The 24,374-nt window shown below is 46.6% G+C and overlaps 1 protein-coding gene across 1 annotated transcript in view; it reads right to left on the reverse strand.

The window, feature by feature from the left end:
• Positions 1–24,374, reverse strand: part of GRIK3 (glutamate ionotropic receptor kainate type subunit 3) — a 225,131-nt gene that overhangs the window by 84,132 nt on the left and 116,625 nt on the right. The window contains exon 2 of the mRNA XM_059137080.1: positions 8,350–8,526. Coding sequence (XP_058993063.1) covers positions 8,350–8,526 — 177 coding nt within the window. The remainder of the gene's footprint in view (positions 1–8,349; positions 8,527–24,374) is intronic.

Here is a 24,374-nt window from a genome sequence, read left to right on the forward strand (position 1 = left end):
GCCTAAGCATTGAGGGGCGGTGGATTTAGACACATCCTGGCCGTCCCGAGGGCCTCTGGGAATGACCTACTGGTCTCAGGCCACCCTTAAGGTTTGCAGGGCCCCAGACCACATATTATATGGCTAAATATTTAAGCACTATAAGCCAAGCTAACAAATTGTTATATAAAACACACCGTTTCCTCCTACCCTAACAAATACACTTCTCTAGCAACCTGGAAAATCAGATGGGTGTGGAGACTTCCCATACACAGAGATGTGGGGAAGGGTGGCACCAGCTCAAGCTTGTCCCCCTCTTTTACTGCTGGCTCACCCTAATCCGTAAGGAGGACCTTGCTCTCCATGTGGATACCCCTTCCTATGTCGGAGCTTTGTCCATACCCCTACAAACAGCTGCCCTTTGCTCACCCCTTGGAAGGGGCCTAGAAGTGTGCCCTGGCAGTATGGCTCTCCCTCTGGAGAACAGCCCAGGGAAAAGGCTCATGCAGGCCTAGAGGTGGGCTCAGGGCCAACTGGGTAGGAAATTCAGGGTTCTAGATACTTGGAGCAAAGTCTAAAATGGCAGGGCACAGGCTCCTGGTAAGCAAGTGCCCTTTGTCCCACTGACCCTTTGTCCTGGGAGGAGATACTGACCAGGGGAGGGCAAGGGCAGCCTCCTGCCCAAAGCACAGACCCAGAGAAAGGGGCCCTCTTGCCTGGGCTAATGGTGGTCCCAGTGGATGCAGAGATATGGAGTGGTTTTCAGTTGATCAGAATGGGTAGTCTTTAGTGTATTTTTTCCTCTTCCTCGACCCTCCAACCTCTCCTCCCTTACTGTCTCCTGGGACCAGGAGGAAATATAGACAGTATTTTCCCTGAACTTTGTACATCCCTCAAGAACACCAGAGAATGCCACTTGTACCTTGGGTGAAAGATACAGCACTCTTGGTGGGGGGAGCTAGTTATTGTCAAGAGGCTGCTGGAGCCACATGGAACATGCGCCAGGGCAACCATGCATGGGAAGCAGCAAGACCAACATAGGGAGCATCTCCTGGGTGACTGGGATTCCTTATGGCCAGTACCAAGTGCAGGAGAAGACACCCAGTGGGGCACGTGGCAGCTCCCTCGTGCTCCTACAGCTGTGGGACTGGAGTCCAAGTCAGAGAAGTGCTGCTGTCCCCACTCTTGTCACCCTACAGTCAATAAGCCTGGAGCAGCACTCCGTGTGGATCAACCCCAGTGAAAATAAATGCTTCCAAAATAGGACCCTGGGTTTGTCGATAATTTGTCCCATTTCAGGAAGTCTTCTTTTAAGGGCTCTTGCCTCAAGGAGGCCAGGCCCTGACCTGTCCACTTACTGCTTATTCATGTTGCTTCCCTGGGTGTTGAGTGTCCCTCTGGCCACTTTGTCCCCTGAGAGCAGGTGCTCCATGAGGAAGAGATCATGTGTGAGTTACTGTGTAGCCATGGAGGTTAGATAAAACATGAAGGAGATAGCAACAGTGAGTGATGGCTGTCCAGGCTTGGTCACTCCCCTCAAGCTGTGGACACTCTATAAAATCTGTAATTTTCTCTCATGCACTATCTTCTAACCCTATTTTGAACCTTCTAGCTGTCCTCTGATATCCTTGGTTTCCATCCTATGCCTCCTATCTCTATCTTTTTCCTTTTGCCTCTGGGACCCTCTAATGGATAACTTGGTCAAACGACTATTATCTTTCATTCCCTCCACTACCACTTCCAAGTATCTGCCTTTTGGATTTCCCCCTTTGATACTGCCTGGAAACAGGCAGGCAAATTCTTCCTATGCTCTCACCCCTACCCAGCCCAGCCTCTTAGATCATGGTCCCCTGCCTGGGTCCAAGGTCTAGGTATCTGGTTTGGCTGAGGCAAGGGAGAGTAGACCAAACACAAATTATGGTTCTGCAGAGGATTATAAGGATGATCTTGAAGGGGGCAATTTTGATTTTGACCTCAACCGTGAAGACAAAGTTAAAAGTGACCACAGTGATGGCGGTGAGGGCGATGACGATACTATTGATGATCACGGCCATGGCACCGACAAAGATGGAACTGATGATAATGTTGACATTGTGGCATAATGGTGTGATGATGATGATGGGATTGATGATGGTAAAATGTCAATGTTGTGATGTAATAGCAATGGTGATGGTAAGAATAATGATGGTGATATGCACATTGATGAGAGAGGATGTAATAACAGTCTGATGGTGATGACAGTAATTGTGTGATGATGTTGGTGTTGATGAGGCTACTGATGATGATGAAGATTCTGGCACCATGACAATGGTGAGGATGAGGAAGAGAATGATCATGGGGTGGGGATGTTGGCAGGGGTGTGATTGATGAGATTGATGTTGATGAAGATGTCAATATCATGACTGCCAATGGTAGTAGGAAAGATGATAATGATGTTGGCACTGATGAGATTGGTGATGAAGATGTCAATGTCATGACTGACCATGGTAGTAGGAATGATGGCGAGGGTGTTGGCACTGATGAGACTGGTGATGATGAAGCTGTGGATGTATGGCAGTGATGGTGATGATGATAGTAGTGACCGTGATGGTGGTGGTGATGGTGTGAAGAGTGGAGGTGATACCACTGTTGATGGTGACAACAGGAACTGGTGATGGTGCATTGGCATTGACAGTAGTGACAACGGTGGTGATAGGAGGATGATGGCCATGCTGAGGTTCATCCTACCAGAGATACAGTGATTATATCTCATGGCTGGGTGCCAGGAAGCACCTGTCCATCACCTATTTCTTCTCTTTCACCTCTCTCCTCATCCCTTTTTCTGCCCCCTCCATGTTCCTTCCACCTTCGGAAGCTCTTCCAGCCTGGAAGAGTGCTGCTGCCCCTGAGGGACCAGGGCAGCGGTTACAGCAGCAGCAGCAGCAGCAGCAGCAGCAGCAGCAGCAGCAGCAGCTTTATCTCCAGATGTTTCCAGGGCAGCAGCCAACTCTTGTTCTGGCAGCCCTGAGCACACACTGCAGTAATTACATTATTTGTAGCTTCAATTTGGAATCCATTTTCTGGTCATTTTACAGTAGCTCAATGGTTCACAGTCATTGCAGGAGTCCACAGCCTGAATGCAGCCCCCCTCACCCCCTTTCCATGGCAATTGTAGTTATAGCAAAAATTACCCCAATCAATTTGTTTCTTAAAAGGAATTGAGCAGCCCAGAGAATAAGTGAAGGCAGAGGAGCCTGGGGAGTGCTGGGTCGATTCCAGGTCTGCTCTGGTCAGGCTTGGAAGAAAACACAGGCACTCTCTGGGTTGCTGGCTCAGACACTGTTTGGCAGTCACTCATCTTTTAATTTTCCACAAAACAGTTAAAAATAAAGACAATAAGTGAAAGTCCCTTTGAATGGGGGAAAGGCCTCTTGGACCTCCCGTGGAGGGAAGGACTAATTCGAGCGGAGCTGGTGGACGTGCCAGGCTCTGTGCACGGCGCCCGCTCCCCCGACGTGGCCCAAGGTGGCCAGATCCAGCTGTGATGGCAGGATTAATCATTTTCATTGGGTTAATTAGAATTAAGCCCAAGGTCATCCCCCAGAAGAGCCCTAATGATGCTTCAGAGGAATACATTTACAAAAACCAAAGATCAAAAGAAAAAATAAAGATCATGGGAACAAGGGACTCCCCAAGGGATGGAGTATGCCTAAGGGGGAAGCAGGATCCAACTGAAGAAATGCCTCCAGGACCAGACAGTGGTGGTTCTAACGACAGCAGGGGTCTGTCTTGGGTATGGTATCCATAGGAGGGTCATTAAGGGAAAGTGATGGCAGAGAGGAACCTCTTAAACTTTTTTTATTGAGATGTAATATCATATAGTAAAGTGCATCAGTTTTAGGTACAGACTTCCATGAAATTTTATACATAATTGCATCCATGTAACTACTACTTGGATCAAAATATAAAACATTCCCAACACCTAGGAAGGTTATCTCTTCCCCTTTCCAGTTAATATGTGCTGCACACTCCTCCCTTTCCCAGAAACGACTACTGTTTATTCACTCGACATCATGCCTGCGAGGCTCATCCATGATGTTTTGTGGAGGGAGAATTATTTTTTCCTTTTTTTTTTTAATTGTTAACTTAAATTCCATGGAACAACTATACCCCAATCTATCCATTCTCCTGTCGATGATCCTTTAATTTATTTCCTGTAACATTCAGCTATTATCAATAAAGTGGACAGGAACTCTCTTGCAGGCATATGTCTCACTTTAGTGGACACTTCCAAACTCCCCTGAGAAGTTCAACCAGTTTTCACTCTCAGCAACACTGTGTAGAAAAAATAAACCTCAACCCCTACCTCCCACTATACAGAGAAAATCAGTGTGAGACAGGTCCTAGAGCTAACCATGAAAGACAAAACAACAGAGCTTCTAGGATGTGGGAGCAAATCTTCATGACTCGAAGATAGACAAAAATAGAACACAAAGCCATTAACTGTAATGGAAAATATTGACAAATCAGACCTCCTTAAGTTAAGAACTTTGTTCCTCAAAAGGTGTTTCTAAGACAGTGGGAAGGCAAGCTCCCTTGCTGTAAATACAGGCAATGCACAAGTCCCACAAAGGACTCCTACCCACCATATGTAAAAGACTCCTACAAGTCAATAAAAAAATGACAAGCAGCTCCATTTTAAAAATGGTTAAAAGGCTCAAAAATCACTCCAGGAAAGAGAAGGTCTGAATAATCTATGAAAATTTGAAAAGATGCTCAGGACCTCCGGTCACCAGGGAAATACAAAGTGAAACTACAATGAGATATCCACCACACGACCACCAGAAATAAAAGTGACTTTATCAAGTGTTCATGATGGTGTCGACCGTTCCCCACTGCCATGAGCCCCCCAGGGTCCTGCTGCCCGGACTCTGGAGAGCCATCTGGCTGAACACATGACATCCTGTGACCTCATACTTCCACTCCTGCGTGTCTACCCACCAAAAAACATTTGTGCACGTTTGTGCACCAAAAGATATCTACAAGAATGTTCATAGCAGCACTGCTTTCTGGGCCCAAATGGAAACAACTTGAATATCCAATGATACGTTTTAGTTTAAAAATTGTGGTGTGGGACGCCTGGGTGGCTCAGTTGGTCGGGCAGCTGCCTTTGGCTCAGGTCATGATCCCAGTGTCCTGGGATCGAGTCCCACATCGGGCTCCTTGCTCGGCAGGGAGCCTGCTTCTCCCTCTGCCTCCATCTGCCAGTGCTCGCTCTCTCTCTCTCTCTCTCTGACAACTAAATAAACAAAATCTTTAAAAAAATTGTGGTGTATTTGTATATTGGACCACTACACAACAATAAATGGATTCCTATTATATCCAATAACATAGATGAATCTCAAGGGTATATTCTACACATTGCCAAAATATACACACTGGTATTCTATTTGTGTAAAGTTCAAAAATGGGCAGAGGAGCATATGTATGGCACTGGTAGTCAGAACAATGGTTCTTTAGGACAGCAGTGAAGAGGCAAAAAGACATAATAGAGGAGAAGATGTGGACAATAATCATATAATCACACACACACACACACACACACACACACACACACACACACAAGCATCCAGGGATCACAGTTGTAAAGGAAAAGTCCAGAGCTTTAAGAGGTGAAGACTGGACCTTGTCTGGGGACTTGGGGTGGGCTCCTCTGAAGACCTAGACAAGTAGCAGGGCAGGGGTGGGATAGGGAAGGGGCATCACAAAGAGAATAGCAAGTGCAAAAACCCTGTGGTAGGAGAAAGCATGGAACCTGCAGGACCGCAGGCAGGGCTAGAGCCCAGAGGCCAGATGTGGTTGGAAAGTCACATCTGGGCTGGACTGGACCCCATGGGCTCTGATGGTTTGGAGAAAGAACAACAGGACACACCAGCTGGAGTTTTAAGCAAACAAGTCAGGTGGTGGGGGATGAGGGAGTATGGCTTTGGTCCCATGACCCCCTCTGGCTGGACTTCCAAAACTGAATGTTTCTGTCCCAGATCTACTCACCCGCTACCTGGCAGTTCCACATCGCATGGAACTCTAAGTTCCCACTGGAGGAAGTACCTCAGAAGACTCTGGGGTTCTGCCCTGGGCTCACTGCTGGCTGGGGAAGGCCCCCGCGCTCACTCGCAAGTGTGCTACTGAAGAGTCGTCATATTATTTTAGTGACTTTTAGAAAAAATGGACAGAATACCCAGCCTAGCCCTTTGGGGTCATCGTGCCCACGTAAACCTCTGTTCTGATTCCAGGCGTTTGTTCTGTGTCCTCACCTTTTCACTGAGCATTTTTGGTTGAGTTCAGTCACTTTCTAGCTGGACGAGGCCAGGCAGAGGATGCCAGCAGGGGCTCTCAGTGGGGAGGTGGAGAGCTGACTGTAAGTGTTGGCCACAAGGCATGCGGAGAGAGAGCTGAGAGGATGCGGGTAGAGAGGACAACAGGCCAGCATAAGGAGAAGGGTGATGGGCAAAGGACCACTCTCCAAGGCTAACAGGGTGGGGTTCTTCCAGTTTGTGTGCAGGCTGGCTCTGAGACTCAGGGAAGGGTCAGGGGTATTGTGCTCAATGTCAAGGATCCTGTGCCCTTCAGTTTACCAGGCACGGAGGAGCAGGGCAGGTGAGAGAGGGACCAACAGTGGAGAAAGTACTTGTAGATGAGGCCCTGAACCTGATGGCTCAGTGGGTAGAGAGCAAACCAGCCAAAGTAATACGAGCAAAATTACCTTGTACATGCCAGACACTGTTCTAGGCACTTCACAGAAATGGGTCCATTTTATAGAAGAAAAAAAAAAACGGAGGCACAAAAAACTGAGGCACAAGGTATATTGTTCAAGGTCACAACTAATATCAGAATGGACAACGTGCAAGGCTAGGCAGTCTGGCTCCAAGCTCATGCTACACTGCTTTTCTATGCTAAGATGTTTACCCACAATGGGGCTTTGGAAAACAGAGCCACCCCCATTCCTGGGAGCACTTGGGCAGGTCTATACCTGGGAGTCCAGGAGACCTTGATTAGCTACTGGGAGCCCCTTAGAAAGACCAAGGGGGTATTTTGGATGAGCCTCAGTCTACCCAACATGCATGAAGGACACTATCATTAAGTTCAGCCAACAGGAGCCCTGAGTAATGTTGCTCAGGCTCTCATGCCCCATTCTCACATCATTCATTCATTGTTTTATTCAATAAATATTTCAATGAGTAGTTACTACATACCAGTCTTTTAGATGCTAGGGTTTTATCAGTTAACAAGAAAGAGCTTTCCTTCCAGTAGTATTGGAGAGAAGGGGAAACACATCAAATATACACCATTGTTTAACTACAAATTGTGGTAAGTGTCTTGAAGAAGAAAAGCAAAGGGTTATGATGGCAAATTGTAGGAAAAATGACCTTGTCTTCCCTGGGAGTGAGATTCCTTAGGTCTGAGATTTTTAAATGGAGTTCCAGGGAACTCTAGGGATATATGGAAGCTATTTCTAGAGTTATCTGAGCCTCTAAATTAATTTCAATTAAATATGTGTGTGTATAAATTATATTTTTAAAAGAGTAACGAAGGAGCATATGTGTATACTCAAATGTGCTATATGCCACCTTGGAAACTGCTAGCTCATTCAGGTATTGACAAGTTGCTTTTTTTTTTTTCTCCCTGAGAATCTTGGAATAAAGTTCTCCAGTCCTTTCTGTGCAGTCATTGAAGCTTATTGTATATGTATCACGAATAAAGAAGGATGCAACCCGACATTTGTTTTGTGTTATTTTGTAAAATTCAGGTGTGGGGAAAACTGACTGGATTTAGTAAAGCTTATTTTTATGACTCACAATTTTCCTGCTATCGTGCAGCTAAAACAAAATATGGAAATGTACTGAATGCTGAGGCTAATGTCAAACTTCAAGTATCACCAACAGCCTCTGGGGTCAAATTGTGTGAGCCATAGACACAGCTCCATTGTTTTTTAGTAAGTCTTTTTATGGCAACTTAATGTTGCATATTTTAATTATTGATATTCTGGGTAGGATTTCAATGAAAGAAAAACAAGCTTGAAAATTCCAGCTTCAGTTCAAAGGTGTAGGGGATATGAGCTGACCTCTACATTTCTACCTCTTCAGCCCCATCTCAGGCCTCATTCTCTACCTCCTCCCATGGTCGCTCATTCCCTCATGGCACCTGCCAGTGAAATTCCTGGTGGACAGCCTGGGGAATGACTCCCCCTAAGCAGAACTGGAAATGAGGCAGATTCCCAAACCAGGAGACATAGACTCTGATCCTCAAGTCCACCAAAAGCTGGGACCCAGTGTCAGGACCCTGGACAGCAAACAAGACTGCCTCTGTCCCCAGTCAAGACTGCATACTCACCCTTCTTGGTGGCCTCAAAGCTATCATGGAAGTGAATCCTCTGGATGTCATAGGTCAAGGTTGTGTTGGGCAGCAGAGTCCTGTTCCTGTTGATGATGTTGGCAGAAAATCGAAAGGCATGCTCCTCAGCATTCATGACCTGGGCATTGGGGCCATCCGCATACTCGAAGATTCCTCCTGTAAGAGATGGGTAAAATCGTGTGTGCTGCGGAAGGGGAAGGGCATGTTAACAAAGATGCTTGGCTCGAAGGTTTTATGGACAAGATTCACCCCCCCCAAAAGTGTTCAATATTATCCTAGATAATTCCATGCATAGAAATTGACTAGAGCGTAAGAAATACAAAGATCCTCCTAGTTTATTTCACTCAGCCAGCAACAGAGACTGATGCCACAGACTGACAAACAGCCAAATAAAATGACCAACTTAGTAATATTGCTATGAAAATTCCCAATAGAGTGCTGGCAAGTAGAATGTATTAGAATATTACCGGGAAAACATACCATGACCAGGTATAGTTATGTTCAATATAAAGAAAGGGAGGTTCAACATAAATCTATGAATATCATTCCATCAGTAGCTCAAAGGAAAAAAAATAACATATGATCAACTCACAAGATGTACAATGGCATCTGATAAAATCCAAAATTCACTGCTGTTAAGAATGCTTAATAAACTAGCACCAGAAAAGTTACTACCTTGAAGCACCTTTAGCTCAAATCTGCCTTCAATATCACACTAATGGTGAATACTAGAGACATTCTCATTAAAGAGATAAAGGAGGGGTAAAGATTCACACTACACCATTAACCAACAAAACAAGAAAGAAAAAGAATTTAGAGACACACCTCTTGGAAGGAAAAAAAATTCTTGCAAATTATATAAATATTTTCCTGCAAAACCTTAATCCCCAAACACAAAAACTAGTTAAGAAGTAGCAGGAGCAGGGCACCTGGGTGGTTCAGAGGGTTAAAGCCTCTGCCTTCAGCTCAGTCATGGTCTCAGGGTCCTGGGATCGAGCCCTGCATCGGGCTCTCTGCTCAGCAGGGAGTCTGCTCCCTCCTCTCTCTCTGCCTGCCTTTCTGCCTACTTGTGATCTCTCTGTCAAATAAATAAATAAATAAATAAAATCTTAAAAAAAAAAAAGAAGAAGTAGCAGGAGCAGGAGCAGGAGGGTCAAGTTAAATAACCAGTTAGCACAAATTAATACCATTTATTTATATCAGCAACAACTGTAAGAAAACTTAATGGTAAAAGATCTCCTTTCTAAGATCAACAAAAATATTACACAATGAATAAGAAAACAAATAAGAAGTGAGCAATCTCAGCATTGAAAGTGACAAAAACTGGGGCATCTGGGTGGCTCAGTGGATTAAAGCCTCTGCCTTCGGCACAGGTCATGATTTCAGGGTCCTGGGGTCAAGCCCCACATCAGGCTCTCTGCTCAGCAGGGAGCCTGCTTCCTCCCCTCTCTCTCTCTGACTACTTGTGATCTGTCAAATAAATAAATAAAATCCTTAAAAAAAAAAAAAAAGAAAGAAAATGACAAAAACACTACAAGGGAGGGATGTAACAGCAGACTTCGATGAGGAGACATGGCGTTGTCCATGACAGTTAGGCTCAAGAATAGAGGTGTCAGTTTATTCCAAATTAATTTTTCAGTTTAATGCAATTCCAATCAGAATCACAGAAGGGTTTTTTCTTTTACTGGACAAGATGACTTTAAAATGCATCAGGAAGACTAACCAGGAGATAGCAGCCTAAAGAGATGACAGGTGATCTGCACTGCCGGATTTAAAAAGCATCATAAAAGCCAAAATAATTAAAAACATGTCCTAATGACATATGAAAATGCAGACAGATCAATGGGATGAGATAAAAAGCCCCCAGAAAGAGATTCAAGTAGAGAGATAAGTATTTAAGACATGACAAAGGTGGCTGTTTCCAATCAGTAGGTAAAATATAAATTATTCATTAATTGAGCTGAGACAATTATTCGATTATTTGGGAGAAATTTAAGTTAGATTCCAATCTTAAGCCATATATCAAAATAAGTTCCAAATGGATTAAAGATTAAAAAGCAAGAAATTAAGGGAAGGAGGGAGGAAAAAAACAGTATAAAGGTACCAAAAAAGAAGATGTAAGTGAATATTACACAATATTGAGGTGGAAGAGCTCCTTCTAGGCATTATAATAAAGTCAGAAAACAAAGAAGAGATGCTGATAACATCACAGAAATAATATATATTGAGTAATAATATATCAAAACTACCATGAACAAAATTAAATGGCAAACATCAAACTTAGAAAAATATTTTTAACATATTTGGCAGTATAAAAATTGATGTTCTGGGTCTCCTGGGTGGCTCAGTGGATTAAGCCTCTGCCTTCAGCTCAGTTCATGATCTCAAGGTCCTGGGATCGAGCCCCGCATCGGGCTCTCTGCTCAGCGGGGAGCCTGCTTCCTCCTCTCTCTCTGCCTGCCTCTCTGCCTACTTATGTTCTCTCTCTGTGAAATAAATAAATAAAGTCTTTAAAAAAAATTGATGTTCTTATTTTATAAAAATAAACACTAAAAAGCCAACAAAAAACCACAAATACTCCAAGAGCAAAAGGTGCAAAGGGCAAGCATGGGCATTTTGATAAAGAAAAAATAATACAAAGCAGCTATTAACGTATGAATAAATGTGTGTCTCCCTAAAAATCAAATAAACTCCATTTCAGCCAACAGTGAGATACCACGTCTTGCCTGTCCCACTGGCAAACATAAAATAAGTTAAAACACCAAGGTTTGCTGAGGGCGTTTGGAAACAGACACTTGCTTGACTGTTGGTGGAAGTGGCAACTGGTATACCTCCCCTTCTTGGTGGCCATCAGCACATACCAAAAGCTTCAAAAATGCTTAGGTCTTTGATTCAATATTTCTCCTTGATTCAATACTTCAGTTTCTAGGAATTGACTCTGATAGCAACAATGGACACACTGATCACGTATGGGAAGGAGGATCTAGGGATGTCCAATACCAGAGAAGGAGTCCATAACTGTAATAAGCTATATATTTCCACATAATAGCAAACATTTAATGATTTGGGAAATACCCACGACATATTTTTAAGTGAAATACAAAGGTTATAAAGTTGGAGATGCAGGGCAATTCCACGTTAGAAGAGGGAGAACAGAAGGAAGATAAGGAGGAATCTATGCCATTGACTGAAAAATAGGAGAGGTTTCTAAACAGCACAAGCGAACCGTCCTATGTGGTAGATTTCTTATTTCGTTCTCTGTGCTTACTCTTTATTTTCCAAATGAAGCTTTATGTTAATGTCTTTACTCTTAAAAAATCGACTTCATCGCGGTATTATTTATGTTAAGAAATTCCACAAAATGCATCTTGTTTTAAGTGTACAATGATTTTTGGATAAATTGATGGCATTGTGTGACCATCATTACAATTCTGAACATTCCCATCACCCCAGAGAGCTCCCTTGAGCCTGTTTACAGTCAATCACGGTTTTCAGCCCCAGACCCAGGCAACCACTAATTTACTTTCTGTCTCTAGAGATTTATCTTTTCTGGACATTTCACATAAATGGAATCATGCAGTAGGTAGTCTTTGGGTCCTTTTGCTTAGCACATTTTTGAGCTTTATCCACGTTGTAGCATATCTCAGTGCTTCATTCCTTTTTAACTGTTAAATAATAGTACTTTCTACCACATTTTATTTACGCATTCACCACCCAGTTAATGGGTATTTGGGTTGTTTCCACCATTAAGAAATTTTTTTTTAAAGTGAGTATTTTAAAAAGTGAACAAATCAATGTGCCCCCCAACCCAGTCCTCCAGCAGGCTTACAATCTGTAACACGTAGTGTGCATGCATGGGAGTCTGCGTGGGTGTGCATACACAGGCTGGGCAAGCACATATAACAGGATGAGAAGAATACATCCCAAAATGTCAAGAGGGCTTCTCTCTGAGTGGCAGGATTATGGGAGACTTTAATTTCCTTCTTTGTGTTTTTCTGTATTTTCCAAAAGTTCTGCAGCGAACATGTGTTCTATTTCTAATCAGAAGAGCCATCATGTGATGGTGTGTATGTGTTTAAAGGAAAATAAATGATCAAAATACCATATGATCCAGTAATTCTAGGGATTTTAATTTACTGCTCAGGATTTAGCATCTCTAGGGATATAAATTTAGAATAACTTAGAGATACATAAACACATTTATGTCGAAGGATATTCTTGACATAATATTGAAAAAATAGAAACAACTTAATGTCCCAAAGTAGGAGACTATTTGATGTATTAAAAGCCATCCATATGGCAGAGCAACTTGCAGGCATTAAGAGTAAGGGTACAGGATGGTATAACATGGTATCTGGGATTTGCTTCAAAATCATAGGGGAGGGGTAGGTGTGAAGGGGATATAAATAGGTCTGGAAAGGTCATGGGTTCCTGGTTGCTGGGGCCAGGTGATGGGTACACAGGGATCCATTATATCATTTTCCCTAAGTGATATGGCAGACATCCTCCGTAATAAAATATTATTTAAAATCATTGTATAAATAAGACAAAATGAACAAATCACGGTAGTGCAATCAGAAAAGAGACACAATATTATTTGCAAACGCTTATTACTATTTTCTTGATAACTCAGGAGAATCAGATGGAAACCTACTAGAAGCCAGACAGCTCCTCAAAGAGCCAGCATACAAATACAGAAAAAATGTACAGCCTTACTATACATCAGCAATAAACAGTGAGAAATTAGAAGGAAACAGAGAGATCCTATTCACAAAGACAACAACGAAAAAAATAAAATACTTTACAATAAATGTGCAATTCTTATACCAAGGAAACTACAAAACTTTACTGGAGGACGTAAAAGGAGGCTTGAATAAATGGAGAGACATAACTTTCTCCTGGAAGAGAAGGCTCAATATTGTAAAGATGTCAGTTCTCCTCAAATTAATTTATATATTTAATGCAATTCCAATTAAAATCAAAAAGGACATACCAGAAGGGCATACACCAAAATGTTAATGGAGGTTCTTTCTAGAAAGTAAAAAGATAATGGATTGCTTTGCTTAGTGCTTTTTCCCTCAAGTCCTCTGCACTGAGCAAGAGCTTTGGTAATAAGGAAAAAAGCTTAAAAAAAAAAATGCTCTTAAGGAATACCTAATGATACAGAAAATGCCCCAAATGCCCCCAACAAAGCAACAAAATTATATTATAGTTTGAAATCTATTTATCAAACTGAAAACACATTATCTATATCTATAGAAAAAAGACTGGAAAGATTTGTACCAACATTTGACCAATGAGTATTTCTGGATAGAAGGGGTTTATAAATTTTGTAGCATGTTCCTTGTATTATCTTGATTTTTCCAGGTTATTTACAATAAATATGCATTCTTTTTATTATTTTAAAATGTAAAAACAAAAAGAAAAATTATTCAAGGGAGCCCGGGAAGAAGTGCAGTCATTACAGATCTCCAGCCTCAACAAGGGTCAAAGGTCAGGGGACAAGGAGACATTTCCAAGGGTTTTACTCCTTCCCCGCCTCTCACATCTTGGCAGTTGGGCTACAAAGGAGCTCACTAGGGGACACATCTCAGGCACTGAGGTCCCAGCCTGGGGGGTATGCCATTCAGTTCCATAAACACCCACTAATCTCTGCCACATTCCAACATGCCACTGAGTCCTAGCACATCAAGAAAACTTAACATCAGGCTTCTGACCCGCAGGAAAGCTCGGGCAACCACAAGCAGACAATAACCAGCCAATGTGTGGGGCTCAGCTGTTAGATGCAAAAACGGAACTGTTCCCAACTCAGATTCTGGTGACGATTATGCCTCAGTCTGAGCCCTAGCCCTTCCCACTGGGGAAGTTACTCAATCTCTCTGAGACTCAGTTTCTGCATCTGAAAAATGGGCACCTACTTCCAAGGGTTGACCATTGCAAGGAAGAAAGAAAACAATGTAATGAAATGCATGTCATGTGGAGAGAGCTTAATTCATGACAATGCTTAAAAGAATGCCATTTGGAAGAACAAAATCAATTTTAAACTTCTCCGTTCTAGGCCAGCGGTTGACAAACTTTTTCTGGAAAGGACAGGACAGTAAATATTTTGGCTCTGTGGACCAGATGGGTTTCCTTAACTCTTCTTTCGGAATGTGAAAGTGATAGACAATAGGTTTGCAAACAAGTACAGCTGCGTTTCAACAAAACTTTACTTACAAAAGCAGGGGGCCAGCTAGATTGGGCCAGTGGGCTGCAGTCCATCCCGTCTTCTAGGGGAAGGGCAGCCTTTATCTTAAAGGGAAAAGTCCTGGAGGGCCCGGAGAAGGTAAGACTATGATAGTACTAACCTGCTGTGCAAAGGATCCCAAAATGTGATGTTGAGTTTTGAATGAGGAAGAGGGGAGAAGGGCCTAAAATGAAGGCAACAGCTAGGACGTGGACCCAAAAAGGGAGAAAGGAGGAGACGATGACTCATGGCCAAGGGTGCATGAGGCCGGGACGAAATCCTCCATGGCAGGAAGGGGCCAGGTTAGCACAATGGTGCCTAGTGCTTCCTTTCCAGTGAGCCCGCACTGAGCTGTCACCTCCCTTCCTTACAGGAGACCTGACCATGAGTAAATTCGGCCACAGAAAATGGACACCAGATTGTGCTCTTTGGGGAAAGTGAGGGCAGGGTCCAGCACAGGGTGAACTGGGGCAGAAAGAAGATAGGAGGTGCAGGACGTGGGATGAGAGAGAAGACAAGTCAAAATAAGCAGAGATTTAGAGAAACTGGAAACCCAGGAACAGTCTCAGAGATGCTGTCAGGAAGAAACTGCCCCTCTCCCACTCCCAAACCCAGCGCAAGGATAGGCATCATTCTACTCGAACATGTCAAGGGCCAGGTGACCCCAAACATTTCAGTGTTTCGGGACACCCCAGCAACAAATATTTGGGTACAACATAGAGGTTCAGAGAGTGGGTTCTGGAAGCAGCAGAACTGGGTTTGAACCTTCCATACATAGGCTGCACTTTTCTCTAGAGAATTGTTCTCAGCTGAAGGGAGACACCTTGCCCAGAAGGTTAGCCCACTCACTTTGACCCTGGGGGCAGTCTGCAGTCACTGATGACTCATGCACACTGGGGCTCAAAAGGGTGGTACCCTGGCCTCTGGGATGCATGCATGCCCCACAGCCCCCCTAGCACCTCCATGCTGTGTCAGGCAAATCCAGATCTCACCCAAGGCGGCATCTTTGCCTACCCTGTCCCTGTCTCCACCCTGCTTTGCTTATTTGCTGACAGGGTTTTCCTAAAGAACTCTCTTCTCCTCTATCAACCTTGTGTATCTCAATCCCTGCCTCAGGCTCTGCATCTGGGAGACCTAACATAAGATGGGAGTGGCATGGCTCCAGGGGAAGTATCAATCACACTCTATCTTTTCATGCTTTTGAAGGAAGGGAAAGGGAGCAGTGAACCTCCCTAATTGACAAAATGTCAACGGTTCTTCTGCCTTCTCCCTACCTACCTCTTGACCCCTTTCCCTTTTGTGCAGGGTTCTGTACAGATCCAGGACCTTTGGAAGCTCCAAGTCTGATGGGCTAGGGTTCTGATTCGTGGAAGAAAAACTGCTTTGGGTCTTGGTTTCTGGAGGGAGCACCCCGCCCCACTTAGAGACAGTTCCCCCACTCAATTGGCTCCTCTCCTTTTTCTCCCTTCCCATACATTCCTCATGATCGTTATTTAAAGAGGCTAATAAGTAGGTTGGCACCGTTGATTAATGCATAATCTTAATCATGATTGCATAGTGTAATTGGCATTAATTTGAAGAGCCAGTTCATTATGAAAATAATTGTCACTGCTTTCTGCTTTAATAAAATGGAGCAGAGACACCAGGGCTGCAGAAGAACTGGGGTGGGATGTGTGTATGTATGTGAGAGAGAGAGAGGGAGGGAGAGAGAGAATTAAGTCCCAGAAGATGTAAGCAGGGGTGGGGCACAACTGGAACAGGAACATTTTCTTCAAACAAAACCTTGAGTGGAAGTCCACTGGGTAAAAATAATAATAATAATAATAATAATAATAATAATAAAACTGATGTGTCAGAGTTATGTTGAGTGCTTTCCACACTCTTCATTGAATACTCACAAAACCTCTACAACCCCATTAGCTAGAAAGTATTATTGTCCCATTTCACATAAGAGAAAACTGAGGCCCAGGGAGGTTCAGGAGGTAGTAGATTCCCTTCTGCAACCAAAGCCAGCTTGTTAGAGTTAATTGTGAAATTTTCAAAGTGATCCAACAGCTTGAAATCAGCCACGGTGAGAGTATTTACACCACGGAAATAAGCAGATGCTGCAAATTAGGGATTTTTTCCCTAGAAAATGTGTTTAACCAGCATACTGCTGCCCAAGCTTCTTTCTACCATCTGGGCACTTAGAGTCTTGACAGCATGGTTCCTGAGAAGGCTCTGCAAGCCTCCAGGGCTCCACCAAGCACAGCGCAAAAAACACTAGTTCAAACCTCCCCTGATCTCCGGCGTGATACTGAGGGCCAGGGGTCAGGGAAGGAGGGATTGAATTAGCTGTGCCAACCAGAACCAACCTGCTTCTCGCTCCCTCTACCAAGATGTGCTGTTGTATGTTTTGAGAAAAATTCTGAATACCTTAAGCAAAAATGCCCTCTTTTTTTATTTAGAAGTAGGTTCCACGCCCAGTGTGGGACCCAACAGGGGACCGGACCGAACTCATGACCCTGAGATTTAGACCTGAGCTGAGATCAAGACGAGTCAGACACTTAACCAACTGAGCCACCCAGATACCCCCTAGACACCCTTATTTTTAAAAATTCCTTTTTCTATCTCTGGAAATGTGCCCTATGGTGGAATTTCTCTGCCTCCCAGGTGAGCCCAGGACTGTCTGCGTGTGACCTCAGAAAACGGGAGGGAAGACTTTCACGGCTGCCGGGCCAGGTCTCCTCCTTGCAACATTAAGGGCAAGGACCCTGGCGGTCCCCCCACCCCACCACACACACACATTCCCTCTCGTCAGATGGCCCTAGAGACACCCAGAGTTACAGGTCTTAGGGCAAGAATGGTAAAAGGCTGAGTCTCTTTGCTTAAGCCCACGACCTCGCGACTGTCTAGGGCTGCTCTAGAGCCTGTTGAGCTTGTCCTTTCTCTTGAACAACTCTGTGCTCCTGAGTTTGGCCTTGGCAGAAGCAGCCCAGCCCTGAGCGTGGGGAGCCCGGGAGATTCGGCAGGGCCTGCGCTTGCCTCCCTCCTCTGTCTGGCAGCAGAGTCCCAGGAGACACCCACGTTCCCACTACCAGGCCCAGGCACTGTCTGTCCTCCGGGGCTTGAGTCTGCTCTTTCTTTTCTGGTCCGCTTTGTTCTTTTTCTGAAGTTTCCAAGGTGTCGTGGAGATTAATTGAGACGCTGATCAGCGAGATTGTTGCTAACAGCCTCTTCACGGGGCCCGCCTCCCTGTCTGTTCTGATCAGGTTCTCTCTTCTCCCTGCCAGGGCCCCTGCGGCTCTGTGCAGCCTGTGCGTTGGAAGAAGCAGGCTCTGCTCTCTACTTTAGCCAGCCTTTGGGGGACCGTGACGGTGCCTCTGAACTTGGTTTTGGGCCTCTGTATGCTGTTGTCTCAGCAGGAGGAGGAGTTGGGGGACAAGTTCGCTGGCTTTCCCTGTTGGGCATAATGTGGGGTTTGTAGAAGGCAAGTAGTGCCTAGCAGGAAAGGCCCAATGATGGGTTTTCTGAGGTTATGGGTAAGGAGATGGGGCAAGGAGTAGGTGTGTCTCCCCTCATGTTCATTCGTTAGTTCATTCATTCATTCATTCATTCCCCAAGCAGTTTATTGGCTACAGCTGGGGACACAGCTCTATGCTGGTCACTGCGTGAGTCAGCCAGTGCCTGGGCATCCTCCCAGCCCTTCAGGAGCTCACAGCTTGGAAAAGGAGATGAGAGGAGGGGTGCAAATCAAAACACTATATGGCTAAAAATTCTCCATGTGATGAGAATGTCAGAAAGCTGGTGAAACTCATAAGAGTGCCATGGAGGTCTTCACGGAGGAGATGGCATCTGAGTGGCTTGAGAGCTGAGCTATGGAGGGAGTGCAGCAGCTGGTGGCGAGTGGGGAGACTGGCCCTAGATGGGCATCCTGGGCAGGAGGAGGGAGGGGACCTGCCCAGAGTCACACAGTTGGGAAGCGGTGAGGTCCACTGAAACCAGCCATCTAGTGCAGCACCCACACACCTGACCATATGTCTGTCCTCATCCAGACCCTCTCCCAGACCCCGTGTCCCTTTGGCACCTCCTCACTGACCTCCTGCCTGGATCCCATTCGCCTGCCCTCCAGTTTTGCCCTCCCTCCTCCGTGTCTCCAATTCATCTTCTGAAAAGAAGGATATTAGCAGCATTTACAACACAGAGCTATTTTGAGAACTAAATGGTAAAAATCATCTCAGGGCCACGGTAAGTCCTTGAGAGGGGTAAGAAGTTACTATTGTGAAGGCCCAAGGAAGCTGGGGAGCACTTTCCAGAGACTGGGCATCCAGAGAAGCAGCAGACCCCATAGGGTCCCAGGGGAGGGTCTCCTGATTGAGACCTGGGGCCTGGTGGCAGTTGTTTTAATTGATCTGGTAATATGTGGAGCTTTGTCTGTACAACTCAGGGACATGCAAGTCAAATACTGTAGAATCGACCATGTCGGGGGGATGGCTGCAGGCTCCAATGCTGCCCAGAGATCCTGATGACCGATGGGCTGTCAGCAGGCAGAGGGACAGGAGCTCAGGCTGCTGGGGACAGGGCTGGCAGAGGAGCACAGCCAGTAGTGAGTGCCCTTGCCGGAGGGACCGAAGGAATGAAGACCCAGAATCCTTGAGACCCCAGAAAGGCTGGCCCGCCTCCTGGAGGGATAGAGCCGTGACGCAGCGCACCATCACGCACATATGCCCAGAGCAGAAGGACTGGCCCCAAGCTGGCCTCTGAAACCCTTCCCAGTCCAGTCCGACCTCCCCCAGCCTCGGCTCTTCTACATAGCATGTCCCCCACCCCCACAACAGAGCTCGCTGGCCCGTCTGTGCCTGTCCCTTCAAGCGTGCTTTTCTCTGCCTGCATCACCTTCCCTGCTTCCTCCATTCCATCCCCATCCAAACCTGACTCCCACACTTCTCTTCTCAGCCTGTGTCACACGGTTCTTATGCCCTAGTCCCACCCAGGGGCCGCCCGTAGACACGTCCCTCTGCACAGCTGGGGCTTTCTGTGTCTAGAACATTCTCCAGCAATGGTGCAGCATGGCCAGCATAGGCCATGAGAGCCAGGGAGTTAGGAACTTTGTAGTATCCCTGCCTAGGAAGCAGGGCATAGATGGGTGCATTCGTTTCCTTGCCCCTCCGAGGCATAATTCTGAGGTATGAGCTACAGTTTCTTGAAGGGCCCCAGAGGGGCTGAGTCCCAGGTATCCACAGCATAGCCCACTGGTGGACGCATCTTCCCCTGCCTGTCCTCCCTCCCCAACTTGCTTCCCTGTCCAGCACCACCTGCCTGGGATCACCTCCAGAACCGGAACCCTTGCCGGGTCTGCTTTTGGAGTTCCTAAGACATCTTCCCTGAGCTCCAAATTCATCCTTTGTAGGCTCATGCGTATTGTGATGCAGCGGGTGCCCCCCACCCCAATTAGGCTGTGGTCTCTGCAAGGTCGTGACAGACCTTAGCCATCCTGGTGTCTCTTTCCCTCCCCCAGTGCCCAACTCACTATCTAGCACAGAGAGGATGTCAAGACCCATTTGTTAAATAAACGCCTTTATCAATGCACATCACACACACACACACACACACACACACACACACGCACACACACAGCGCTTGTTCTAAAAAGCAAATTCCAGCTCTGGATGTTAATATTTCAGTGACAAAGCAAAAAGCACACAGGTATCCTAGGATCACCTGATAGAAGATGCTCAGCCAGGAGGGCACCAGTTTCCGCAGTTTCCCGGCTGCACCCTGCCCCCAGCCTGGCAGTGGCTGGCTCTTTCTAGATGAGGAAGCTTCTGCAGACATGTTCTCTGGAAGCATGCTTGCTACCCCCTGCCCCCTGCCTGGAGGGTGAGGTGCTATGTGCCTGGCAGCTTGGCAGGTGGCAGGAAAGGACCAGCTCTGCCCGGCGGGGAGGGGGTTGGCGGCTCTACCTGGGGATCATGTCCCCACCCCCGGGCCACCTGCTGCACGGAGTCAGCCTGTGAACAGCAGCCCTGCCTCCAGCAGCCCCTCAGTGCCAACCTGCCCACCCACAGCCCTGCCCCAAGAATGTCAGGAGGCCCCACAGAAGGCCACACCGGATGTGGAGTGAGCAGAGGTGAAGGGAAGGGGGCGCAGAAGCCAGGGAAAGGAGTGCAGGAGACAGGAGCAGCCCGTTCTGCATTATTACTCTCATCCTCATCTGTTTTAAATATCAATTGCTATGCAGGTTAAATACTTATTCAGATGCCTTTTAGCTTAAAAGCAAGCTAATTGATCTCTGGAGATCCCGAATGAACAGTGAAGAAACTGCACTAATTATAGAATCAACTTCCACTTCTCTGTTTTGTTTTGTTTCTGCTCTGACAGCACCGCTGGAGTGACAGGGCCCGGTGTGGCAAGAGCACATGTTGTTTTCATTAGCACGCATGCACGCGCATACACACACACACACACACACACACACACACACACACAGAGGTGCCAGGCCCCAAACTCTGAGAGGAGCTCACCCAGATAGAGCTCCTGGGCACACACCTCTCCCAGGTAGGAGCTCTCAGAGGGAGGACCCACAGATGCCGAAAATACAAGCACACTTCACCACTGGCCTGAATCCACTGAAGGTGGCTGCCTTCAGCCCAGCTACCCAACTGGCCCAGTCCCCGGCCCCACAACACCTTCCCCCACAAACTCAACCCAAATGCTGCCAAAGAAATTCCAGGTCCACTTCTTACAGACCCTGACCTCCTCGGCGCTCTTGGCTGGTGACGTTTTGCTGGCCTCCCAGAAGGAGATGGTCCAGCCCAGTTTTGCCCTGGGGTCGCTCTGGTCCTGCCAATGGCTCCCTGCTCATTGCTGGTGTGGGGGTGGGGGCAGGCTAGAGCCCCAGGGGCCTCGATCTCATGAGAGCCTGGACTTCCTTTTCACCCTCTCTCTTTCCCCCTGCTCAAGTTCTGAGTCCAGCTACTATGCACACTGGGTGGAGGACGGACACTTCAGGCCTGGTTGGAGGCCAAATTCCATCTCTGCTAGTTTGGTGACACCAGGAAACCACCCACTGCATGCAGGGAGGCTAAAGTCTCCTGTATGTTTGGGGAACTAGAAGTTCAATAAGGTCGAGCAGATTCCTTTCCTGCAGGACTTCTCTGGGCATTTATTCTGCTCATGTGCAGTCTCAGAGTTGGGGGTAGCATAAGCAACATTTCCCAAACTTATTTGACAGCCGTGAAAACCTTTTTTGGCAGAGCATCTCACTGAAAACATGCTTTGGGAATCGCTGCGTTACAGTGCTTTGGGCAAAAGTGGTCTTTTTTCCCCTTCTGAGGTGTGAGCTATTCGAGGTCCAGAGCCCGAGCCTTCAGATCTCGGTCTACTCCGCACACCCAGTCCCCAGCCGTGAGCCCCACAGACACCCAGAAAGAATGAAGAAAGCATGATAAAGTATGACACTGAAGGTGTTCGATCTACTTAACACCAGGGACCCCATGTGACACATTTTGTCTCTTCCTGGACTGATTCTGGGACACTAGTGTCTGCTTGTTTTAACAGAGCTTCGCCGAGGTGCGATTACCCAGCCAGGCCCATTAGCCTGTGGCTGTGTGCAAGCGCACCTGGGCAGGTGCGGGCAAACATCTCACCTAGGGAGGGACACAGCAGGGAGGGAAACCCAGGGAGCCAAATCATCAGCCCCATGCTTTGTGCCTCTCTCCCTGAGGGGCTGGAAGAAGAGATTCTGGCTTAATTATGATCATTAGCAAATGAGGCTGCTTGCATCTTTCACAAGCTCTACGCTTGTATAAAGAAATCCCAGGCTCGAACGAAGGAATTCCAAGTGACCTTGCTCCCCACCGACTCTGTTGATAGAGATGTTCAACTACTCAGCCCTTCGTTTCATCCAGCACTCAGGGAGCACCTGGCATACAGTACCACAAGGGTAAGGGGGACCTCTACCTTGTTTATTTCCCCAAAGTTCTTAATGCAAACTGAAATGAACCCCAGTATTTGCCATCTAGTTGACAGTCTGCCACCATTTGAACATCAGCTCTTTGAGCCCATGGAGCTGGTTTCTCACATTGTCTCCAGTGCGCGCCACAGAGCCAGTATCAGGTGTAACTGAAGGTGTGTGAAACTTACAGGTATAAGCATGCATCACAGGACTGACCAACAGAACCCCAGGGAGGTAACACATGGACAGAGGCTTTCAACCAGGGCGGCTGCCTCTGTGGTGACAGGGGCGGGCGGGGCACACCAGAATATGTCAGAAGGGGACACCACACAAATTCAGAATGTAATTTGGGGCTTTGAAGTGGTGGGGGAGATGGCTATAGGAGCATCCAGATCAGAAAGCCGAGCGCTTCTTGCCAAAAGCCAGAAAGATACATCATCTCCTCTGGTCCCAGCCACTCCGAAAGCCCAAGGCTATATAGAACAGGCAGGAAAGCGGGTGCCTTCGAGAATGGGAACAAAGTTGCAATTTTAAAATCTGCATGGACCCTCAGCCAATGTGGAGAAAGCAGCTTGAATTTTAAAAATAAAGGTTTAAAGACACCATCCACGAAACCCTGCACTTTGAACAATTGCATAACCATCTGGTGTGGATTAGCTGGGGGACCAAAAGCAGTTCAGGAGCTGTACTAACGGGAAGGAGCCCATGTTCTCTGCCTTCTCCACTCATTAGCTCACTTAATCCTCGCAACGACCCCGTGACCGGGATTCTTCTCTTAGTCACATTTTGTTTTTTTCAGAAGAGGAAATGAAAGATCAGAGAAGTCAGCGATTTGTCCGAAATCATACAGCTTCTGCAGAGCCAGAACTTAGCCGGTGCTCTGGTTTGCGTCAGGAGCCTCAGACTGCAAAGAGAGTACAGGTGATAAAATAGAGAGCATCCAGCTCTGAGCCAAGCTGCAATCTCCTCCCCAAGTCTCATCTGAGAAAGGTTAACACCAGCACCCACAGCGCTTAAGTCTGCGGCTCCGTGTTGCTAGACGGATGTTTAACTATTGAGGAAATGGTGTGTGGTTCTCATTCCACACGTTGGGTTCAGTGGTTTCCCACTCACTCTTTCATTGCCTTATAAGGCTATAATTAACAGCAACAACAACAGACTTCAAGTATTTCCAAGCAGAGGGAATTAGGCCACAAGAATAAAACAGCAGACTCTTGTTTGCCAAAAAAGATCAAGCAAATGCCCCCTTCCAGATAGAGCCGTGTTTGTGCTGGGGTGGGCTGTCTGTCGTCCTCACCCAAGAGAGGGGTGCTTCCAAACACGTGTCACATTTGCCGAGAGGCTGAAGCCTCCAGGCTTCGCTTGAGAAGCAGGCTTCTGTCAGGGCAAGGCTCTCCGTCCTGGGATGTACTTTCAAGCCCTCCACTAACCCAACATCGCTGAAATCTAACACAGCATTTTCTCCCCAAACCTGCTCTTCCCCTGGGCTTCCCATCTCAGAGAAGGGTACCAGAGCCCTTCAGGGGTCCAAGCTGGAAACCTTGGGGTCTTCACCTCCCAGCCCAAGCCCCTCCTCACCCTGAGGTCCCCAGATGACTCTGGGGTTTGTCACTGCTCTGTCTGGTACCCCCTGCCAGCCCACGCCGTACCCCAGGGTGCCAGCCTCCCCAGGCCCTCCCTTCCCTCCCTTTCTCTTCCCTGTCCGCCCTCCTTGCATCTTCCCCATGGACCACCAAGCCCAAACTCAGTGGTGCTGATGCTCTGCCTCACGCCCTCTATAGCTTCCACCTGCCCAGAGGTTCAGGGTCCCAGTTTTTGTTTGATTTTCAAATGTCTTCATAA

The sequence above is a fragment of the Mustela lutreola genome, chromosome 10 (assembly GCF_030435805.1).
Source record: "Mustela lutreola isolate mMusLut2 chromosome 10, mMusLut2.pri, whole genome shotgun sequence".
Taxonomy (NCBI): domain Eukaryota; kingdom Metazoa; phylum Chordata; class Mammalia; order Carnivora; family Mustelidae; genus Mustela; species Mustela lutreola.